Raw genomic sequence first — 21072 nt, 5'->3', positions numbered from 1 at the left:
TTGCAATCTCAAACTTGGAGCTGACCTTCTGTGCCTCTCATTTCTTTCCTCTATGAAACCCCCTCATTGCTTATATCTAGGGGCACATTCCCTTCTGGATTCTCTCTGCTGTGACATCCTGAATGAAGAAACATTCCCTTGCAAGGACAGAACAAACAAAATAAAGCAAAATTCATATATTTTCTAATGTGAAAAATTATAGAATAAAAACTATTTGCATAAATATAACAATTTAATATCTGCTTGTAGGTCATTCTATTAATTCCGAGTAGTGAATAATTTTTTAAGATTTTATTTATTTATTTGAGAGAGTGCGAGAGAGAGAGAGAGAGCATGAGCAGTGGGAGAGGGCCAGAGGGAGAAGTAGACTCACAGCTGAGCAGAGAGTGCGAGCCGGGGCTCGATCCCAGGACTCTGGGATCATGACCTGAGCTGAAGGCAGATGCTTAACGTACTGAGCCACCCAGGTCTGGTGTAGTGAATAATTTTAGTTCAGATGCTGATTTTCCTAATTTCCTTACCACCTTATGCAAATCTCTCAAGAGTGGACATTCTCTGTAATGACCAGCCCACTGGACTCAACTTGCTTTCCTATTTGAGTATCACTGTCTTTAAATTCTGTGGGCACCAAACTTTCCTGGATCTCCTTCCTTTTAACTCTAAAACATATTAAAAAATACTACTTAGGATTGAGCTCTTTTCCCACAGTTCATATTATTGGTTAGTGTTCTGCATGATTCCATCATTTAATCACTGTTCACATATGTACACTTTCCCTTGGAAATATCAACCACTCCCACATTTCTAGGTAGCACATACAATCTGATGACTCATGAATATGCATGTCCCCAAAGTTTCAGATCAACATATACAACAACCTGCACATTTTAAAAAGGATACTCCATAGGCATTTTATTAACATGTCCAAAATAGAAGTAACCATATTCATCCCTGAAGCTTGTCTCTTTTCCTCTTTTTGTTATTTAAGGTAATGTGTAGCACAAGCATTACCCAAGACTCCCTAGTTAGAAACTGTTAGTCATTTATGGATACTTCCCAAATTCCCAACATAAAAAAAATAAAATGTTCTGCTAGCTTTCACACCTAAGTATATCTTGAAATCATCCTTTTTTTCTTTATACCACTTCCCTAGTTTGTCCCTTCAACATCTTTTATGTGAACTTTATGAGCCCTAACTGCAATCCAGGTTTACCTCTTTGAGCCAGCAACATGACCGCTGTACCACGTCATCCCCAGAGAAAATCTTCCAATGCCCCCCACCCCCGTTACCCAAGCACCATATGTTCCTTAACCTTAGTTTCACACCAGTCTGATTTCTCTTTATGTACCAAATTGCAGATAAAAGTTTTTCTGTTTCTCAGGCAAATCCTATGGTGTATGATGTCAATGTCTTTGTTCACTCTAAACTCTGCTTCAATATTAATGTTATCTCTTTCTCTGCTTTGCAATCCCTCTCCTTGGTTCAGGTTTCACCTCATACAATAAGTTTTTCTTGAATTTCTTCCATACTCTTCTAGTTGGTTGGGCGTGCTCACAGAACCTTGTGCATACCTCTATTACTGCAATTTTTACAGTATGCGATGTAAGTGTTTACATGTATATTTCTACCAAGATGAAGTAGACAATCATTCTTAGATCTTCAACCTAACAATGTTCCTGGCACACAAGAGTAGCTCAAAAGTACTTATTGAACTGTTACTGTGATAATAAGTGCTTGTCTTAAAAGTGCTCAATTATTAAATTGATGTCTATGGCAATAAAGGAGTATCCTGAAGAAAACAGTAATATAACTATTCTTTTAAGTACCTATTGTATATATATTTGATTTAATAATTTTGTGTCGGTGAGGCAGTCACATAGGAAGCAAAAATATATCTTGAAGTACATTGAAGAAATCACCAGTAGAAAAAAAAATACCCAACCTGAGTACATAAAATACACATACTTCACTAAAACTACATTATTTTCTCCACTGAAGTAGTTTCATGAAATATTGTCTCAAGCCATAGTGGCCATTTTTATAGTCATTAAAATTCCTATTATATATTTGCAGCTAACTTTCTTAATTCAATTTAGCCTTACTCTTCTATATCAAAACAAAGAAAAATAGCTTCTTCAAAATTCTTTTTGATCATCAAAGTGATAAATTACTAAAATGACATTACCTCAAAGAGACACATTTTGCTAAAGCATGTAAAATTCCATCAAGTAAAATTTGAACAGATTAATTGAGAATTGACTATCCAGTTTCTGTTATTATAAGAACCTATGTTATTTATCTTCAGGAAACAAAATATACACATGTGATTTTATAGGAATCGATTACATTTTCTCCTGGCACATCATTTGGATTTTGAAAGACTATTATTCAAACATATTATTTGATAGGTATTAATTAATAAAGAAAAGGGACATTTTCTCTTTATAAAACAGCTTTTGGAACTGAGGAAAAAATACTGTCATTTTTGTGATGCTCATATATATCACAGAATTTCTGAACCTTCATATTCCTATGTTTGCTCAAGGTCTGCCTTTAACTTTATGCTCATGTGCTGCAATCCCTTCACAGAAATGATTGTTCTTTTCTTACCTGAAATGAAGTGATTGGATATATATTAACATGAGCCTCATTCCACCGCTGTCCTTTATTCCCACTTGAAGACCACAGTGGATTCTCTATTGTTGTCTGCCCTTTCAAACGCAGATAAACATTTAGAACACCTAAAAATAACAATGACATTTTATTTTGTATATTTGTTTTTGTTTCCCATTTGTTTCTCCTTCACCTAACACTTGTAAACTGTTAAAAATAAAATTTCTCAGAACACTAGTGTCTCCTTTCTTCCCCTCTCATTTCTAATCTTGCTTTTATGACATTTGGCAGGCCTCCAAAGACGACTGTGCCCTGATCCCTAGAATCTGTGAGTGTTATTTTATATGATAAAAGTGGCTTTGCAGATGTGACCAAATGAAGGATCTTGAGATGGGGGCAGATTATTCTATATTATCTTGGTGGGTCTTAAACGTATTATAAGATGGAGGCAGTAGATTTGATACAGGAGAGAAGAAGGTCATGTGAAAGAAAAAGAAGATACTATGTGGCTGGTTTTGAAGATGGAGAAAGAAGCCACAAGCCAAATATAGGCAGCCTCCAGAAGCTAGGAGTGTATTCTCCCCTAGAGCCTTCAGAAGGAACTAGCTGGCTGACATCTTGATTTTTAGCCCTGTGATACTCATTTTGGATTTGTCTTCTGGAACTGAAAGATAATGCATTTGTGTTGTTTTAAGCTACACAGCTTGCGGTAACTTGTTACAACCTGTGTGTGTATTGAGTGGCTTGTGCGAAGTCTGACTTTAAATGCCTTATCATATTACCGTTAGCATCTCTTTTACAATTTACTTTTTATCCAAGTCTCATTTCTCTTCTAAAAGAATTATTTGAAGATAAAATGAGAATAAGTTTGTCTCATGATTTGATATATCTCAAAAGTTTCATGTTCTGAACATAGTAAAAATAGTAGTGATGCTGATGATATTAATATAACATAATATATATTGAACACGTACTCCAGATAAGGAATTAATCTTCTCAGCAATCCTATGAAGTACTATTGTAGAGAAAACTTCAAGTGGTTAATTAATTTGCCCAGTTCATACAGTAAGTAAATATCAGAGGCAAAATCTGAATGCAAAGAGTTTCAAAGTCGGCTATATTGATCACTAAGCAATCAGTGTTTTGATTCACTTAAAAAAACAATTTTATTGAGATATAACTTACATGCAATAAAATTCTCTCATTTTAAATGTACAGGTCAATAAGCTTTTAATTGATATATACTGCAGTGTAAGCACTACACAATCAAGATACAGAACATTTCCATCTTCCCAGAAAGCTCCCTCACTTTCCTTTGCAGTTAATCTTCAGAGCCCTTGTTCCTGTGCCAAGCAACTACTGATAACACTTTCTTGACTAATTGCTGATTTTTGCCTTTTCTAGAATTTCCTATTAATGAAATTATGCAGTAAATATTTTTTGTGTGTCTCGCTACTTTTCCTCAGCATAATTTCTGTTATATTCATCAACGTTATTGTGTTCATCTTTTTAATTTTAGTATTTAGTTCATTTAGAGTTACTGTAGTTTTTGATATGTTTGGAATTAAGTATACCTTCTTATTTGTTCTCTAATTGTCCCTTTGTTTTTTATTCCTTTGTGGCTCCTTCCCCTCTTTCTTTTCCATTTGATTTTTTTTTTTTTTTTGGTTTCAATTTATTTCTTGTACTGATTTTTAAATCTCTCTTTTTAATTGTGTTTTAGTGGTGGTTCCAGGGCTAACAAGAGGCACTCATAACTTTTCACAGTCTAATTATAGTCAATATTTTTTTCTTCATCCTCACAATTCATACAGCATACATCTTTTAGGATGATTTCCCGCTTTTCATTTCAAAGCTGATACTTTACATTCTATATCTTACCTCACACATGTAATAATCTTACAACAGTATAATTAATTTACCTGTCCTCTATCTATTTTTAATAGTAATTTCATCTTTTTACCTTTGCCTAAAATGTAAACCTCACCTTACAGTGAATAGTCAGATGTACTTTATACAAATTATAAGAAGAACATACAGTTTTTAAATTTTCCACCTATGTACCATTTCTGATGGTCTTCATTTCTACCTGTAGGTCTGAGTTATAATCTAGCACCATTTCCCTTTGGCTTGAAGCATATCCTTTAGTACTTTTTGTAGTGGTGATCTGTTGGAGACAGTTTCTGAGATTTGTTTATATGAAAATAACTTCATTTCACTGTTATGTTTTTGTGAGATCTAAAATTCTGCCAGTTTTCCCCCCAAGCACTTTAAAGTTGTTCTATTTCTTCTCTACAGCATGGTTTCTAATGTGAAGTCAGTCATCATTTTATCTTTATTCCCTTGTATATGTTTTTCTTTCTCCCTCAGGCTGCTTTTGAGAATTTTCCCTTATCTTTGGTTTGCAGTAGTTTGACTATAATGTGCCTAAATAATCTTGATGTAGAGTTTGCTGAACTTCTTTTAGTTTTCCCTTTATTTCTGCCTCAGCTATTTCCTCTACTTTTCAGACTCCAATTATATATATGTTATGCAATTTGAAATTCTACCAGTCACTGAAGCTGTGTTCATTTTCTTCAATCTTTCTCCTTCATTTCTCAGGTTGGAAAATTTTGTCTGTTTTCAGCTATATAACTAATATATATAACAGCTAATAAACTTTTTTTTTTTTTTTTTTTTTTTTTTGCCTTCTGCAGTATGTTTTTTAAGCTCCTGCAGTGAATTCTTCATGTCTTGTCTACTACTTTCTGGTACAATTCTTATTTAGCTCTTGTATAATTTCTCTTTCTCTGCTAGACTTCTCTGTCTGTCCAATCATTAAGACTTTATGTCCTATGATTCTTTTAATATATTTACTCTAATGTCATTGAACATATTTATAATGCCTTTTTAAAAGTTTTTATCTGCTAAGTCTACTGTTTGGTCCTCTTCCGTTTATTTCTATGGGTTGATTTTTACTTTTTCATTGGCTGTGGATCACATTTTCTGTTTCTTTGTATATCTAGTGATTTTCATTGAATAATGGGCACTGTGGACATGACACGATGGAGACTCAGATTTATAATCATTCTCAGAAAGCAGTTTGGTTTCAGCAGACTATTTATGCTGACTTGTCATGTTAAACTTATACAGATAGGCTTGGTTTTGTGGTAGCAATGCAGGTCTGTGAAAAGCCCAAACTGTCATCCTAAACTCTTTAACTTTGTGGGAGTCAACTTCCAAATCTGTCCCCACCATGGATCTTGGTGGGGCTTAGATTTAGGCTTTTTAAGGAAAGGTCTAGAGAGGTCAGTTCTTCAGGGCATCATCCTAACTACTAAGGGAGAGCCTGGCTATTTTTTTTTTCATGTCAGAGGCTGTTAGGGTATCTCTTCACTCAAAAATGGCTTAAACTTCAATATTCCCTACGGCTCTTCTCCCAGGACTCTTTGACCTTCCCATCTCTGTTCTGTTGTCAAGTCCAAAAAAGCTGCTCTGTTGCCATATTGTAAACCTTGGGTTTTTTGAATCTTATGAGACAGCCTAGTCTTCAGGCAAAGACTCATGTGGAACCCCATAGAAACTTCTAAATTAGATCAACTCAGCACACCTCCTTTCTTTTACCCCGATTCACAGATTCTAACTAGTTCAGCTGCCCAGTACTCTTCTCTCTGCCTCCTGAACTCAGTGGCACCTCCATGTTCTGCTTGAATTCCAGAGCTCTGTGTTAGGGCCAGGAAATCTTTCTCAGGCAGAGAATGACTCCTGTAGAGATTACCTCATTAGTATCCTTTTTTCTCCCCACAGATCTCAGTCTTGCCTTGCCTCTTTCGTTTTCTGAAAACCATTACTTTATTTTACCCATTTTCATAGTTGTTTATGGCAGTAAGACTTATCTGGAGCCAGTTACTGTACGGCTTCAAGACAGTCTCCTTTTGATAACTTTTATAGATAATCATGTCACTATTAAAATCTATGTCTATCTTCTATATAATATATACATTGGTTTATGTGAATATTGTACACAAACACTGCCAAGCAAGAAAGACAATATAGAAATCACTGTTAAATTGATCTCTCAGAGGCAGCCTCCTTAATATTTTGGTGTATGTTGCTTCAGGTTTTTTTTAATATATATCTATATATGTACAATTATATGGTTATAGAGTAGTTTATCCTTCAGATTTTTAGAGCAATTTTGTCTAATTCTCTATACATAAGCACACATGTTCATATTATGTGCAAATGCATAAATATGAATACCCACTTTTTAAACAACAACAAAACCCCCCCGCATTCCTTACATCATAGCTGCCACTAGCTGGCTGACTTTGGCTTAGTCTCTTAATCTCTCTACTTCAATTTCCTCATCATGTAAGTGATGATGATAATAATAACTAGCATAAGCTTTTAGTGAGAATTAAAATGAGTTAAAGTATATAAACTGTACATTATGTTTCATACGTAGTCTTCACTATGTTTACTATTATTTATCAAGATAGTCAAATAATATTTCTCTATTTCTCTATTGATGCAGTAGAGTGTATGAGTGTGCTTCTTAATGTTCAACTCTGACTATATTACAGGAATCAATTTTACTTGGTGATGGACTATTACCCTTTTATTATGGTTGATTCCTTTTGCTAGTATTATATTTAGGAATAATGCATGCATATGTACACATAATGTTCTCCAGCTTTCTTTTTTGTTTTATCTTGTTGCATGTTCACTTTTGCTTCAGAATCTACTATCTTGTTTTTTTCCCCTTCAATGTAAGAAAGAATCTCAGGCTTGTCCTCCATAGTACTGATTTTAATTTCCATAGTATGGATTCTGTTCTTTTGTTTCTAATGTCATCTTTATTTGGCTATTATATTATTTATGATGTTACATTCCTTTCTGATCTCAAAAAGCTCCCACTTATTTCAAGTCTTTTATTCAGTTCCTTTTTTTAAATTCATCCACTGTTGTATCATTCTTATTTTTTATTGTTTAATAAAGTTCATGTTCTTATGCATTTATTGAAAGTTATAAAGCATATACAGAACAAATTTTACTTTCACCTGAATTATAAGTCTTTTTCAACAATATGTGTTTCCTTTATTATGTGCATGTTAGCTTTGTTTTTTTCTGTGGAATCTTCACTGGAGCCTTATTTTCTCAACCTCTATTTTCTCTTATTTTAATCCTCTTTATTCATCTTTAAATAATGCTAAGTAATCTCATGACAGTTCCCTCCAAAACAACGTATGGGCTTCTTTTATAGCCACAGGATAGGAGTGGATTTTGTTAGCTTCTCCTGTAAGATCTAAGGCTGCAGAACAGGTTCATGTGAGAGTCACTACTATACCAAGATTCCGCAACCTGAGAATAGTGGAAAAGCATTCATGTCTTTGAGCCCTTTAAGAGTTGAACTTTCTGGGACGTTCCTACCATGCTCAGTGATCCATTGTGGTAAGAAGTAGTTTTCTGAATCCATCTTTCTATTTTCCTTTTTAGATACTCAATGTGGCTCAACTTTTCTTGCTCCATGGTACTGGAATCTTGTACATCAGAAAGGCAACCTTGTGCCAACAGGAAAAGCCACTGCAGGACATATTTCTGTGTGATGTAACTGCATTCTATTTTTGAACATAAATCCACAACAGGGAGGGATTCCAAGGAAATCAAGTCCCAATAAATAAGAAATTGTGTTAAACATTAAATAAAGTTATAATACTTTTTGAGTCCTTTAGTTGTCATTGGACTTACAAAGTGGCATATAGCATGCACTTTTCTGAAATTATTTGAAGAAATGGTCTGTATGTGTATGAGATAGAAAATGGGCTCCTCATCTATTCCATGGCTTGTGTCTGCCACAGCCAATGGCTGTATTAGTGGTAACTGATTGGGTTGAGCTGTGATAGTCTCTGCTGGTTTCTTATCTAATTGAACTGAACTGCTTTACAGAAAGGAAAATATCAGGGTTTTTGTTTTTTTTTTTAATTTCTTAAATGTAAGACCTAGCTTCTTTTTCTAATAGAAGTCCTTCAATATCTTGCATGAAAAGAATGAAGGATGCTTTTTCTAAGCTATTAAGGGAGTTCAAGTTTTTCCATACTTTAAAAGTTACCAGTAGATGTAAGGTAAATGTAACTGTGACTAGAGTAAAAGTAAAGTAACTAGATGGCAGTGAATGAATTACCATTTTATGTGAAAGTCTTATTTCTCTTGGGTAGCATGACCAATTATTTTAATTGAAGTGACAGGAATCAATCCTGTCATTGAATCAATACATGGAAATTTGTGTCAGATGTTAATAAAAATGACACTCTTTTTAGGTTTATTAGTTGTAATTAGGCCAAAAAACTAGTATATACTATGTTTTTCACAATTTACTTAAAGTAGGGAATATGTACTGTAATAAAATACACATTTATATCTATATCTATCTGTATGACTTGCCATTATTATATCAATAATTATAAGTTATTATATCAGGATCAAATATATTTTTTCTCAGGGACTATGTTTTCCCTGTGATCATGTTTATATTTTTAATTAATGTTTTATTTTTACATATGTAATAAAAATTCAAACTTGAATTATTTCAATTTATGTTTATTGACTATATACTATGTGAAAAATATTTGTCCTAGATCTAAAGAAGCCAGGTCTAATTATCTCAGATTTGAATTTGTTTTTGAATAGATTATATGAGCTATAGTCAGTTGTGGCCAGATTTTATTTTAAAAGGCAAGCATTACTTATTTAAAAGATAATAATGTATAACTGACTGAAATAAATTCTTTAAAATATATTACAATTTAAACATCTAGAGTAAGATGTTACTCTTATGCACATAGTATTAATTATACTCCATTATCCATGAATCCAAACTATTGATGCACTGGTCTATTTTATGACAAAAGCAATATTAACAGGCAAATGATTTTAGAACTTTTTTAAAGCAAGTTTCCAGTTTTTTAAGTTTATAAGAGAGAATTCAATGACAACAGTTATATAAACTTATGTTCAGGTCATCTAGGTCAACGAAATTAGAACCCGTGAAACAGAATAAAGCAATTCAAGAGAAGTTAGATTCAGCAAAGCTGATTCAGTGCATTATTATAGTATTATAGTAAGAAAATTCCAAAGTGAGTATGATGGATTGTGTTAATACCTTTAAAAGTAATTTTAAGTCCTTAGAGGCACTGTGTTTATGCTTGAGTAGGCACCAGGTATCAATAGGTAAGACTTTAATCATCCCCAAGGATTTTCAAATACTACACAGTTCCATGATACAAGTTTGAAGTTGCTAAGCAAAACTTAACTGTCTTCTTCTTCTCTTTGGTTTCCTAATTCTCATCTTTTGATCACCACCCCTTCAAGAGTCAGGTGCAAGAGCTCGAGAGAACTGACCTCATGTTAGGGACCATGGTCAGAAAGGCTACCTGACCTAAGTGCTGTATTTATTATCTCATGAGCAGTGACCAAGGTTTTAGAGTTACTTATGGCATTGTGAAATCACATGATTTCATAGAAATTACTGTATAAATATAATTCGCATCAATATTATAATTATTATTACCTAGTTCTCTTCTTTCACTAAGTCATTAATATAATTTTACTTTTAATTATTTACTATATATATTTTATATAAATAACTGAAATATATATCCTAAAATATGTATACATATTTCCTACAGATACTTGAAATTACCAAGTTTATAGAAATTAATTTGTAATTTGGTTTACTCTAAGGCCTAGGGATCACTTGCCCATAAATCACATTTTTATTCTAATCAGTAATACAGAGATTAACTTGTGTTTCACATTTCATGGAAGATGAGGATGTGCCCAAATTATCTAGCTTGAGGCAAGAGCTATGTATATTGATAGGTAATTGTTAGCATCATTTGTTTTATACACACAGACAAAAATGGGAAATTATAAAATCATTATTTTCTGCTTGAATAGAAATGGATGCATGTATCCACTGTTAACTATTTTTTCAATATATAATTGCAATGATATCTTAAATAAAAAATGTCAGTTCATTTTCTCTAGTCATTACCATGCCTTCTTGTATCCAGCTGAATCTCCACATTAGTGTCCAGTGAATTTTCCTAAAACATAGCCTTCATCAGGCTTTCTATTTCTCTGTTATATGTCAGATCCCTTATGTAGACCCTGACACTTTTTGGCTCTACCACTTCCCTTTCCCTGCTGTAAGAGCACTATTCTCCATTCTAACATGTGGCTCTTTTTCTCACATTCTGTAACCTTTGCTTTCTGCTTAATACTTACTTGTTTGGATGGTTTACATTTTTTCTCTTCCACAGAAACTTTATTTTAACTTTGCTGTTTTCAGAGTTTTCTCCCTTGTTCACCCATAGCACAGGCTTATGCATTTTGATGAATATTACTTTCTGATTTTTATTTTATTCAGTAATTTATTATCCTAAATATGATGACAAACTATTTGATGGAATGGACCTTTTACTACAATTCTTTCTTATTTTCTATAGAACCCTATATACCACTGGGCACATAGCATGTGCATGTCATTCTGTTGAACAAAAATGAGTGAGTCCAAGACCTAAGGGTAAAAATACTCATCACAATAAATCTATACTTTCAAAAAAGTTTGTTACATTGGGTGAGAAACAAAAGCAAGTCAATCCATTTGCTTACCATTAGTTCAACTGATGAAATAATATTTTTTATTTATTACACTAAGAATTAGACTTGTATATTTTGAAATACCAGCCTTTCTCAGTCATATCATTAATTTTATTTAAATATCTCAGCTTCTACTATACACTGAGTAATAAATAAATAGGAGTAGAATAAATTTAGGGATTGTTGGTGGTTCAAAACACAGACTTAAAATATAAGTGCACTAGGGATGCCTGGGTGGCTCAGTCAGTTAAGCGACTGCCTTCGGCTCAGGTCATGATCCTGGCATCCCAGGATGAGTCCTGTGTCAGGCTCCCTGCTCAGTGGGGAGTCTGCTTTCCCCCTGACCCTCCCCTCTCTCATGCTCTCTCTTTCACTCTCTCACCCTCAAATAAGTTTCTTAGCAAATGCAAGTAGGTTTTTGTTGTTGTTCAACCCATGCTTTCTAATTACTGATTTGAATGGTTCTATAGATTAAAAATAAAGTTCTTGAGTATAAAAAAAGTAATAAAAAATAAAATCTAAAAAGTAAGTGCACTAGATATTGCATATGGTCTTATTAGAGGGTCTGTAACAGGTGTGTGTAATAACAGATTTCAGTAAGTGGTTATAAATCATGGCTAGGTTCTATCCACCCCCCCCCTTGAAAAAAAATACATCTTAATTCAACAAAGCAGCTTCCTCAATGAATGTCTTCCACCTACAGCATTATTTTCACACTGATTGACACCGGCATTATCAGTATTAAATACAAACAGGACTTTACTGAAAACAAGCTCAAACTGTCTTTCCTGTAATGTCTTACTCCAAGGGAAAAAAAAATGTGAGCAGATTTCCTACTTGAGGAATATACTTGAGATACAAGCAAGAATGTTTAATTTTTTTACTCAAACATAAGAGAAATATGGTCTTTAACCAAAATGAGAATAAAAATCAGACTCATAGAACCATGCAAAATGTTGTCACCATTGCCTTCTCTATATCTTGTATAAAACCACTGAAGTCTCCCTTTTAAAAAATTTTGAATGCCAGCACTGAGAAAGTTTTAATCCACTCTTGCTAAAAGGTAATGTGAGATACCTTATTAAGAGAAATTTAATTAGAGGTTAATTCCAGATTTCTTAAATTCTATTTCTGTATTCCGTTAGTCAATCATAAAGTGACATATTTGGACCATGATACTACAGCTCAAAACATGAACTGTAATGTATTATGGTCAGTACATAAAATTTTTATTTGAACAAGTTTTATATCTTTCTAAAAGTACCAAGTGAAGATATTTCCCATTATACTACGAAGGGTACTTTTATAAACAAATTTCTGTTTGAATTAGTCATTAAGAAATATGTGACATTTTGCTTTCCTCTATGCTTTAGTTGCCAGAGCACTTAGACTCAGATTCAAGTTAAGTCAATGATTAACTTTCCATTTTCCCCCCAACATATTCTATAAAGTCTTGGTGAAATGACCTTCTGTTTCCAGTCTACACCAATACTTCTAACTCCCTTGCTTTGTTTTCACTCAGAAGATTAAATATCTAGTTTACATTGTTATTTTTTAAAATCAACTGAGCCTTTGTGGTTTCAGAGGACCAAACAGAAAGCAATCATGATTGCTGCTCTCAAGGAGCTTACAGTGTGCGGAGGTCAGGGTGGCAGATACTAGGATAGAGAAACGCACTCCGGTGCTACGGGAACAAAAGGAACAAGACAATGGGGAAAAATTTCAGCATATGCCCTTGAGTTAGCTTCTAAAAGTAGAATATGAGTTACTTAGATGGTTTAAGAGGGAAAAAGTACTTATTCTGTCATGTGACTTAAAAAATATTTATTTGCTTAATAAGTATTTATATAGTGGGCAAATATTTACAGTTGCAGGGCACCCTGTGATGGGGAGAGACCTTGCTTCATGTAGTTCAGCAGAACAAAGATCTGGGGCTTGAAAAAGGCCCCTACAAGACAGCTCAGTTTGGGGAACTTCATGTATGGCAGGTATAGACTAGGCAGCTGCCCTAAGGAGAAGCCAGAGAGGCATATATCCTTGAGGTCCTTCTGTTACTGGTTTTAGAGAATGATCTTTACCCCAGAAAGTACGGGCCCGAGAGACAGCAAGGAAGTCAGTTAGCAGAGGAATTCAGTAATATACCCAAGAAGTGACTGGCACTGAAACTGAGCATTATATCCTAAAACACATTTCAAGACACTGAGGACTGATATCCTGATCTCCACCTGCTTCCACTCCCTCTGCATCACTGATCAGTCTCTGCTTCCATTTATCACTCTCCTGAAACCGCCTACTCTTTGAACACGCAAGAGCTGCATTTATTTTACAGAAAAAAATAGATACTGTTAAAAAGGCAACTTCCAAGTCTGCTTGCTATTCTTGCATCGAGGAATGTATCAAAAGCCACATTCCTACTTAATTCTTTTCTTCCCACCTCAGTGGAAGTGACATTAATTACCCTCTTCAAAGCTAATTCTCCTACTAGAACTCTCCATTTCCATTGCTTCAAGAAACTTGCTTTTCTTTGGCTTTTGTATCGAAAAACTTACCTTTCTATTAATTTTTTTCCTCTTAAAATAGGTACATCTATAATCCACGTCTCTCTACTTGATCACTCCTTCCCCTCCCTCAAGATTCATGGGAGAACAGATCCTATCAATGGACTCCTTGTCTTTGCTTCCCATTTGTACCACAGTGAAATTAGCTTCCTAGAGCCACAACTTTATTGAACCACACTTATCAAGTTCAATGAATGTATTCATAAGTGCCTTTTGTACTTTTATCTTTAATTTCCTAGTATGATATGATGATGCTTATATCTCACATTCTTTCTAGAAATAAATGAAGTACATCTTTTTACTGAATTTAATAACCTTTTGTCATATCAAATGACCTCATGTGAAGTTCAGTTCCTCCCCAGAACATTAGAAATCCAGCTGATTAATCATGAATCAAAATGCTTACTAGTAGCTACAGGATTGCTGAAATAATCTTATACTATTATCAGTAGCTAGACATTATATCATGTACATGTAAATCAACAGTTTAAGGGTGACATATTGTAGTTCTCATTTATTTTTTCTTCAATTTTGATGAAACGTTTAACTAACAAAAATTGGTACCAATGTGGCAAATAAATGCTAAGATGCCTCCCAACGATTTCCACCTCTTAGCATTAACACTCTTGTGTAATTTCCTTCCTTTAAGTGTGGGTTGGAATTATCAGCTCCATTATAAGAAACAGAATGAGGCAGAAGTTAAAAGCCTTGGGCATGTATTTGCTCTCTCTCATGCACTGCTTGCTTTGGAGGAAGCCTGCTGCCATGCCATAAGACAGTCCCAGAGAGATGTCCATATGCCAAGGAACTACCTGAGAGAGCTGAGAGGAATTCAACAGCCAGCAAGAAATCGATGTCCTCAGTCCGACACTATGATGGAGTGAGAACTGCCAGAAACCAAGTGACCAGGCTTAAAAGTATATAGTCCCTAAGTCAAGTCTTCAAATTTGAGGGCGGTCATGCCTGACAGCTTGCAACCTCGTGGGAGACCTTGAGCTACAGACACTTGGCTAAGCCACACCTATATTCCCGACCCACAGACACTGAGAGGTAAATGTTTGTTGTTTCAAACCACACAATTTTGGGGAAACGTTTTACATAGCAATCTATAAGTAATACAACGCATTTGACTTTATTTCAAAGAGGAATCTCTTTTCTAAGTAATGCATAACCGAATGCCCATTTTTGTATTAAAAATTTTGTATTAAAAAACTCTTCTCAATGATATATTGAGCATTAGTCATAGTTTAAACAGCAGAGATTATGTATGGTTTCTCAAGAAAGAATAACTGCAATTAGGCTATTAGAAATTCACAACAAATCATTTTTGAATCTGGATTTCCAAGAGAATGAATCAAACTGAGAATGTTATCTGTAAAACTAGTAACTATAAATGCCCCCAGGATTCCAGATGAATGAGTGTCTTAGAATAACATCTGTGGGGGAGGAGCAAGATGGCGGCGGAGTAGGAGACCTGGATTTCATCTGGTCTCAGGAATTTGGCTGGATAGGGATCAAAACATTCTGAACACCTACGAACCCAACAGGAGATCGAAGAAAAGAATAGCGACAACTCTCTGAACAGAAAAGTGACCACTTTCTGGAAAGTAGGATGTGGGGAGAAGTGAGTCCAAGGCGATATTCAGGAACATAGACAGCGGGGCAGGGGGCCTCTGTCAGCTGCTACTGGCAAGTGATAGAGTCGCGGAGCACAAAATTGGAACTTTTAGAAGTTGGCTCCACTGAGGGACATTGCTTCAGTGGCTAAGCGGGGGGTGGAACCCTCGCTGGGACAGTGTGGTCTCAGAACCCTCGGGGTCACAGAAGGACCGGGGGTGCCTGAGTGCGGCAGAGCTCCCAGGTGTTGGAGCAAGGAAGCCGGCTGCGGAAATGGAGCCGAGGAGTAGGCTCTCAGCTCGGGGTTGCCATAAACTGTGATACGCGGCACAGTCGGGTCACTGCTCCTCCAGCAGGGACACAACAAGCAGCAGATCGGGGGGCCTCCCCTTCCTCCCCCAGGAGGAGCAGCGCAGGAGTGCACCGCAGGGATCTGCTGGATTTGGAGACTCCACACGGGGTGGGGTGCCAGAGATAGAAACCCTCGGTCACAGGCTGGGTGAGCGTGGAGTGCGGCCAGAGACTGGGGAGATGGGAGTGACTTACTGCTTTTTTCTGGGGGCGCACTGAGGAGCGGGGCCCCGAGTTCTCGTCTCTTCTGGGGAGGAGATTGGGAGGCCGCCATTTTCACTCTCATCCTCCAAAGCTGTACAGAAAGCTTGCAGGGAACAAAAGCTCCCGAGAGCAAATCTGAGCAGATTACTTAGCCTGGACCCTGCAAGGGCAGGGCAATTCCGCCTGCAGCAAAGACATCTGGAAACCACCCCTCCCCCATTTGGCAACAGGCCCCTCCCCCAGAAGATCAGCAAGAGCAGCCAGCCAAGATGAAGTTTACCGATCAATGAGAACGGCAGAACTCCAGAGCTAGGGGAATATTGCACATAGAATCCACAGCTTTTTTTACCATGATTCTTTAGTCTTTCAGTTAATTTTTTTTAACTTTTTTTTTGAATTTTTCTTTTTTTTAAAAAACATTTTTATTTTTCATTTTTAGAGTCATATTCTTTTTTAATTTTTTAAATTTTTTTATAGAGTCATATTCTATCCCTTCATAGTAGTTACCCTTATTTTTGGTATATATATAAGTTGTTCTCTCTTTAAAATTTTGAGATACAGTTTCTTCTAACAGATAAAAATATACCCTAATCTCTAGTGTATGACTTTGTTCTAGTCTCGTGCCAGATCACATTCTCTCCCTTTTGTTTTTCTTTTCTTTTTTTGTTTTTTAAATCCTCTTCTTTCTTTTTTCAAACAACTTCTTATCAATTCCTTTTATATTTTTTACAATTTTTATCTTTACAATCATATTCCATCCCTTCTTCGTATCAACCCTTATTTTTGTACATATATAAGTTTTTCTTTCTTTAAAATTTTGGGTGGCATTTCTTCTAACAGACCAAAATACACCCAAAATCTAGTGTGTGGCACTGACCTATGCACCAGCCTGATCATATTTGATCATATTCTGTTTTTTTTGTTTTGTTCTGCTTTTGTTTATTTTTATCTTTTTCTTTTTTCTCTCTTTCCCCTTTCTTTTCCCCTGGCTTCAGGTCTTTTCCTGATTTGTTTAGAGTATATTTTCTGGGTACGTTGTTACCCTGTTAGCATTTTGTTCTCTCATTCATCTATTCTCCTCTGGACAAAATGACAAGATGGAAAAAATCACCTCAACAAAAAGAAAAAGACATAGTACTGACTGCCAGGGACCCACGCAATACACACATTAGTACGATGTTGGACCTAGAGTTTAGAATCATGATTTTAAAGATACTAGCTGGGCTTGAAAAAAGTATGGAAGTTATTAGAGAAACTCTTTCTGGAGAAATAAAAGAACTAAAACCTAACCAAGTTGAAATCAAAAAGGCTATTAATGAGGTACAATAAAAAATGGGGGTGCTAACTGCTAGGATAAATGAGGCAGAAGAGAGAATCAGTGATATAGAAGACAAAATGATGGAAAATAAAGAAGCTGAGAAAAAGAGAGATGAACAACTACTGGATCACGAGGGCAGAATTCGAGAGATAAGCAATACCATAAGACAAAACAACATTAGAATACTTGGGATCCCAGAAGAAGAAGAAAGAAAGAGAGGAGAAGAAGGTATATTGGAGCAAATTATAGCAGAGAAGTTCCCTAATTTGGGGAAGAAAAGAGGCATCAAGATCAAGGAGGCACAGAAAACCCCTCTCAAAATCAATAAAAGTAGGTCAACACCCTGACATCTAATAGTAAAACTTACGAGTCTCAGAGACAAAGAGAAAATCCTGACAGCAGCTCGGGAGAAGAGATATGTAACCTATAATGGTAGAAACATTAGCTTGGCAGCAGAACTATCCACAGAGACCTGGCAGGCCAGAAAGGACTGGCATGATATATTCAGAGCACTAAACGAGAAAAATATGCAGCCAAGAATACTATATCCAGCTAGGTTGTCATTGAAAATAGAAGGAGAGATAAAAATCTTCCAGGACAAACAAAAACTAAAGGAATTTGCAAACACGAAACCAGCCCTCCAAGAAATATTGAAAGGAGTCCTTTAAGCAAAGAGACAGCCTAAAAGCAACATAGAACAGAAAGGAACACAGACAATATACAGTAACAGTCACCTTACAGGAAATACAATGTCACTAAATTCATATCTTTCAATAGTTACCCTGAAAGTAAATGGGCTTAATGCCCCAATCAAAAGACACAGGCTATCAGATTGGATAAAAAAACAAGACCCCTCGATATGCTGTCTGCAAGAGACTCATTTTAGACCCAAAGACACCCCCACATTGAAAGTGAGGGGGTGGAAAACCATTTACCATGCTAATGGACACCAAAAGAAAGCCGGGGTGGCAATCCTTATATCAGACAAATTAGATTTTAAAACAAAGACTGTAATAAGAGATGAGGAAGAACACTCTATCCTACTTAAAGGGTCTATCCAACAAGAAGATCTAACAATTGTAAATATCTATGTCCCTAACATGGGAGCAGCCAATTATATAAGGCAATTAATAACAAAAGTAAAGAAACACATTGACAACAATACAATAATAGTGGGGGAATTTAACACTCCCCTCACTGATATGGACAGATGATCTAAGCAAGATCAACCAAAAATAAAGACTTTAAATGACACACTGGACCAAATGGACTTCACAGACATATTCAGAACATTCCATCCCAAAGCAATGGAATACACATTCTTCTCTAGTGCCCATGGAACATTCTCCAGAATAGATCACATCCTAGGTCACAAATCAGGTCTCAACCAGTACCAAAAGATTGGGATTATTCCCTGCATATTTTCCAACCAACCACAATGCTTTGAAACTAGAACTCAATCACAAGAGGAAAGTCGGAAAGAACTCAAATACATGGAGTCTAAAGAGCATCCTACAAAAGAATGAATGGGTTAACCAGGAAATTAAAGAAGAAATAAAAAATTCATGGAAACAAATGAAAATGAAAACACAACCCTTCAAAATCTTTGGGATGCAGCAAAGGCAGTCCTAAAGGAAAGGATATAGCAATATGAGCCTTTCTCAAGAAACAAGAAAGGGCTCAAATACGCAACCTAAGCCTACACCTAAAGGAGCTAGAGAAAAAATAGCAAATAAAGCCTAAACTCAGCAGGAGAAGAGAAATAATAAATATCAGAGCAGAAATCAATGAAATAGAAACCAAAAGAACAGTAGAACAGATCAACGAAACTAGGAGCTGGTTCTTTGAAAGAATTAACAACCCCTGGCCAGACTTATCAAAAAGAAAAATGACCCAAATCAACAAAAGCATGAATGAAAGAGGAGAGATCACAACCAACACCAAAGAAATACAAACAATTATAAGAACATATTATGAGCAACTCTATGCCAGCAAATTAGATAATCTGGAAGAAATGGATGCATTCCTAGAGATGTATCCACTACCAAAACTGAACCAGGAAGAAATAGAAAACCTAAACAGACCTATAACCAGTAAGGAAATTGAAGCAGTCATCAAAAATCTCCCAACAAACAAAAGCCCAGGGCCAGATGGCTTCCCAGGGGAATTCTACCAAACATTTAAAGAAGAATTAATACCTATTCTTCTGAAACTGTTCCAAAAAATAGAAATGGAAGGAAAACTTCCAAACTCGTTTTATGAGGCCACCATTACCTTGATCCAGACAAACACCCCATCAAAAAGGAGAATTACAGACCAATATCCTTGATGAACATGGATGCAAAAATTCTCACCAAAATACTAGCCAATAGGATCCAACAGTACATTAAAAGGATTATTCACACAACCAAGTGGGATTTATCCCTGGGCTGCAAGGTTGGTTCTACATCCACAAATCAATCAATGTGATACAATACATTAGAAAAGAAAGAGCAAGAATCATATGATCCTCTCAATAGATGCAGGAAAAGCATTTGACAAAGTACAACATCCTTTCTTGATCAAAACTCTTCAGAGTATAGGAATAGAGGGTACATACCTCAATATCATAAAAGCCATCTATGAAAAACCTACAGTGAATATCATTCTCAATGGGGAAAAACTGAGAGCTTTCCCTCTAAGGTCAGGAATGCAGCAGGGATGTCTACTATCACCACTGCTATTCAACATAGTATTAGAAGTCCTAGCCGCAGCAATCAGACAACAAAAAGAAATCAAAGGCATCCAAATCGGCAAAGAAGAAGTCAAACTCTCATTCTTTGCAGATGATATGATACTTTATGTGGAAAACCCAAAAGACTCCACCCCAAAACTGCTAGAACTCATACAGGAATTCCGTAAAGTGGCAGGATATAAAATCAATGCACAGAAATCAGTGACATTCCTATACACAACAACAAGACAGAAGAGAGAGAAATTAAGGAGTCGATCCCATTTACAATTGCACCCAAAACCATAAGATACCTAGGAATAAATCTAACCAAAGAGGCAAAGGATCTGTACTCAGAAACTATAAATACTCATGAAAGAAATTGAGGAAGACACAAAGAAATGGAAAAACGTTTCATGCTCATGGATTGGAAGAACAAATATTGTGAAGATGTCAATGCTACTTGGAGCAATCTACACATTCAATGCAATCCCCATCAAAATACCATCAGCTTTTCTCAAGAAATGGAACAAATCATCCTAAAATTTATTGGAACCAGAAAAGACCCCGAATAGCCAGAGGAATATTGAAAAAGAAAAGCAAAGCTGGTGGCATCACAATTCCAGACTTCCAGCTTTATTACAAAGCTGCCATCATCCAAGACAGTATGGTACTGGCACAAAAACAGACACATCGATCAATGGAACAGAATAGAGAGCCCAGAAATGGACCCTCAACTCTATGGTCAACTAATCTTTGACACAGCAGGAAAGAATATCCAATGGAAAAAAGGCAGTCTCTTCAACAAATGGTGTTGGGAAAATTGGACAGCCACATGCAGAAGAATGAAACTGGACCACTTCCTTACACCACACACAAAAATACACTCAAAATGGTTGAAAGACCTCAGTGTGAGGCAGGAGTCCGTCAAAATCCTAAGGAGAACACAGGCAGCAACCTCTTCGACCTCAGCCACAGCACCTTCTTCCTAGAAACATCGCCAAAGGCAAGGAAGCAAGGGCAAAAATGAACTATTGGGACTTCATCAAGATAAAAT

At 35.8% G+C, this 21072-nt stretch overlaps 1 protein-coding gene across 2 annotated transcripts in view; it reads right to left on the bottom strand.

Annotated features, from left to right (window-relative positions):
• Window positions 1–21072, bottom strand: part of MDGA2 (MAM domain containing glycosylphosphatidylinositol anchor 2) — an 805991-nt gene that overhangs the window by 21399 nt on the left and 763520 nt on the right. For both annotated transcript variants that reach the window (XM_027570414.2, XM_027570415.2), the window contains one exon: window positions 2612–2742. In XM_027570414.2, the coding sequence (XP_027426215.1) occupies window positions 2612–2742 (131 nt within the window). The remainder of the gene's footprint in view (window positions 1–2611; window positions 2743–21072) is intronic.

The sequence above is a fragment of the Zalophus californianus genome, chromosome 6, assembly GCF_009762305.2.
Source record: "Zalophus californianus isolate mZalCal1 chromosome 6, mZalCal1.pri.v2, whole genome shotgun sequence".
Classification (NCBI taxonomy): domain Eukaryota; kingdom Metazoa; phylum Chordata; class Mammalia; order Carnivora; family Otariidae; genus Zalophus; species Zalophus californianus.
Note: the sequence above shows the minus strand (reverse complement) of the source record. Positions and strands in the feature narration are given on the sequence as shown.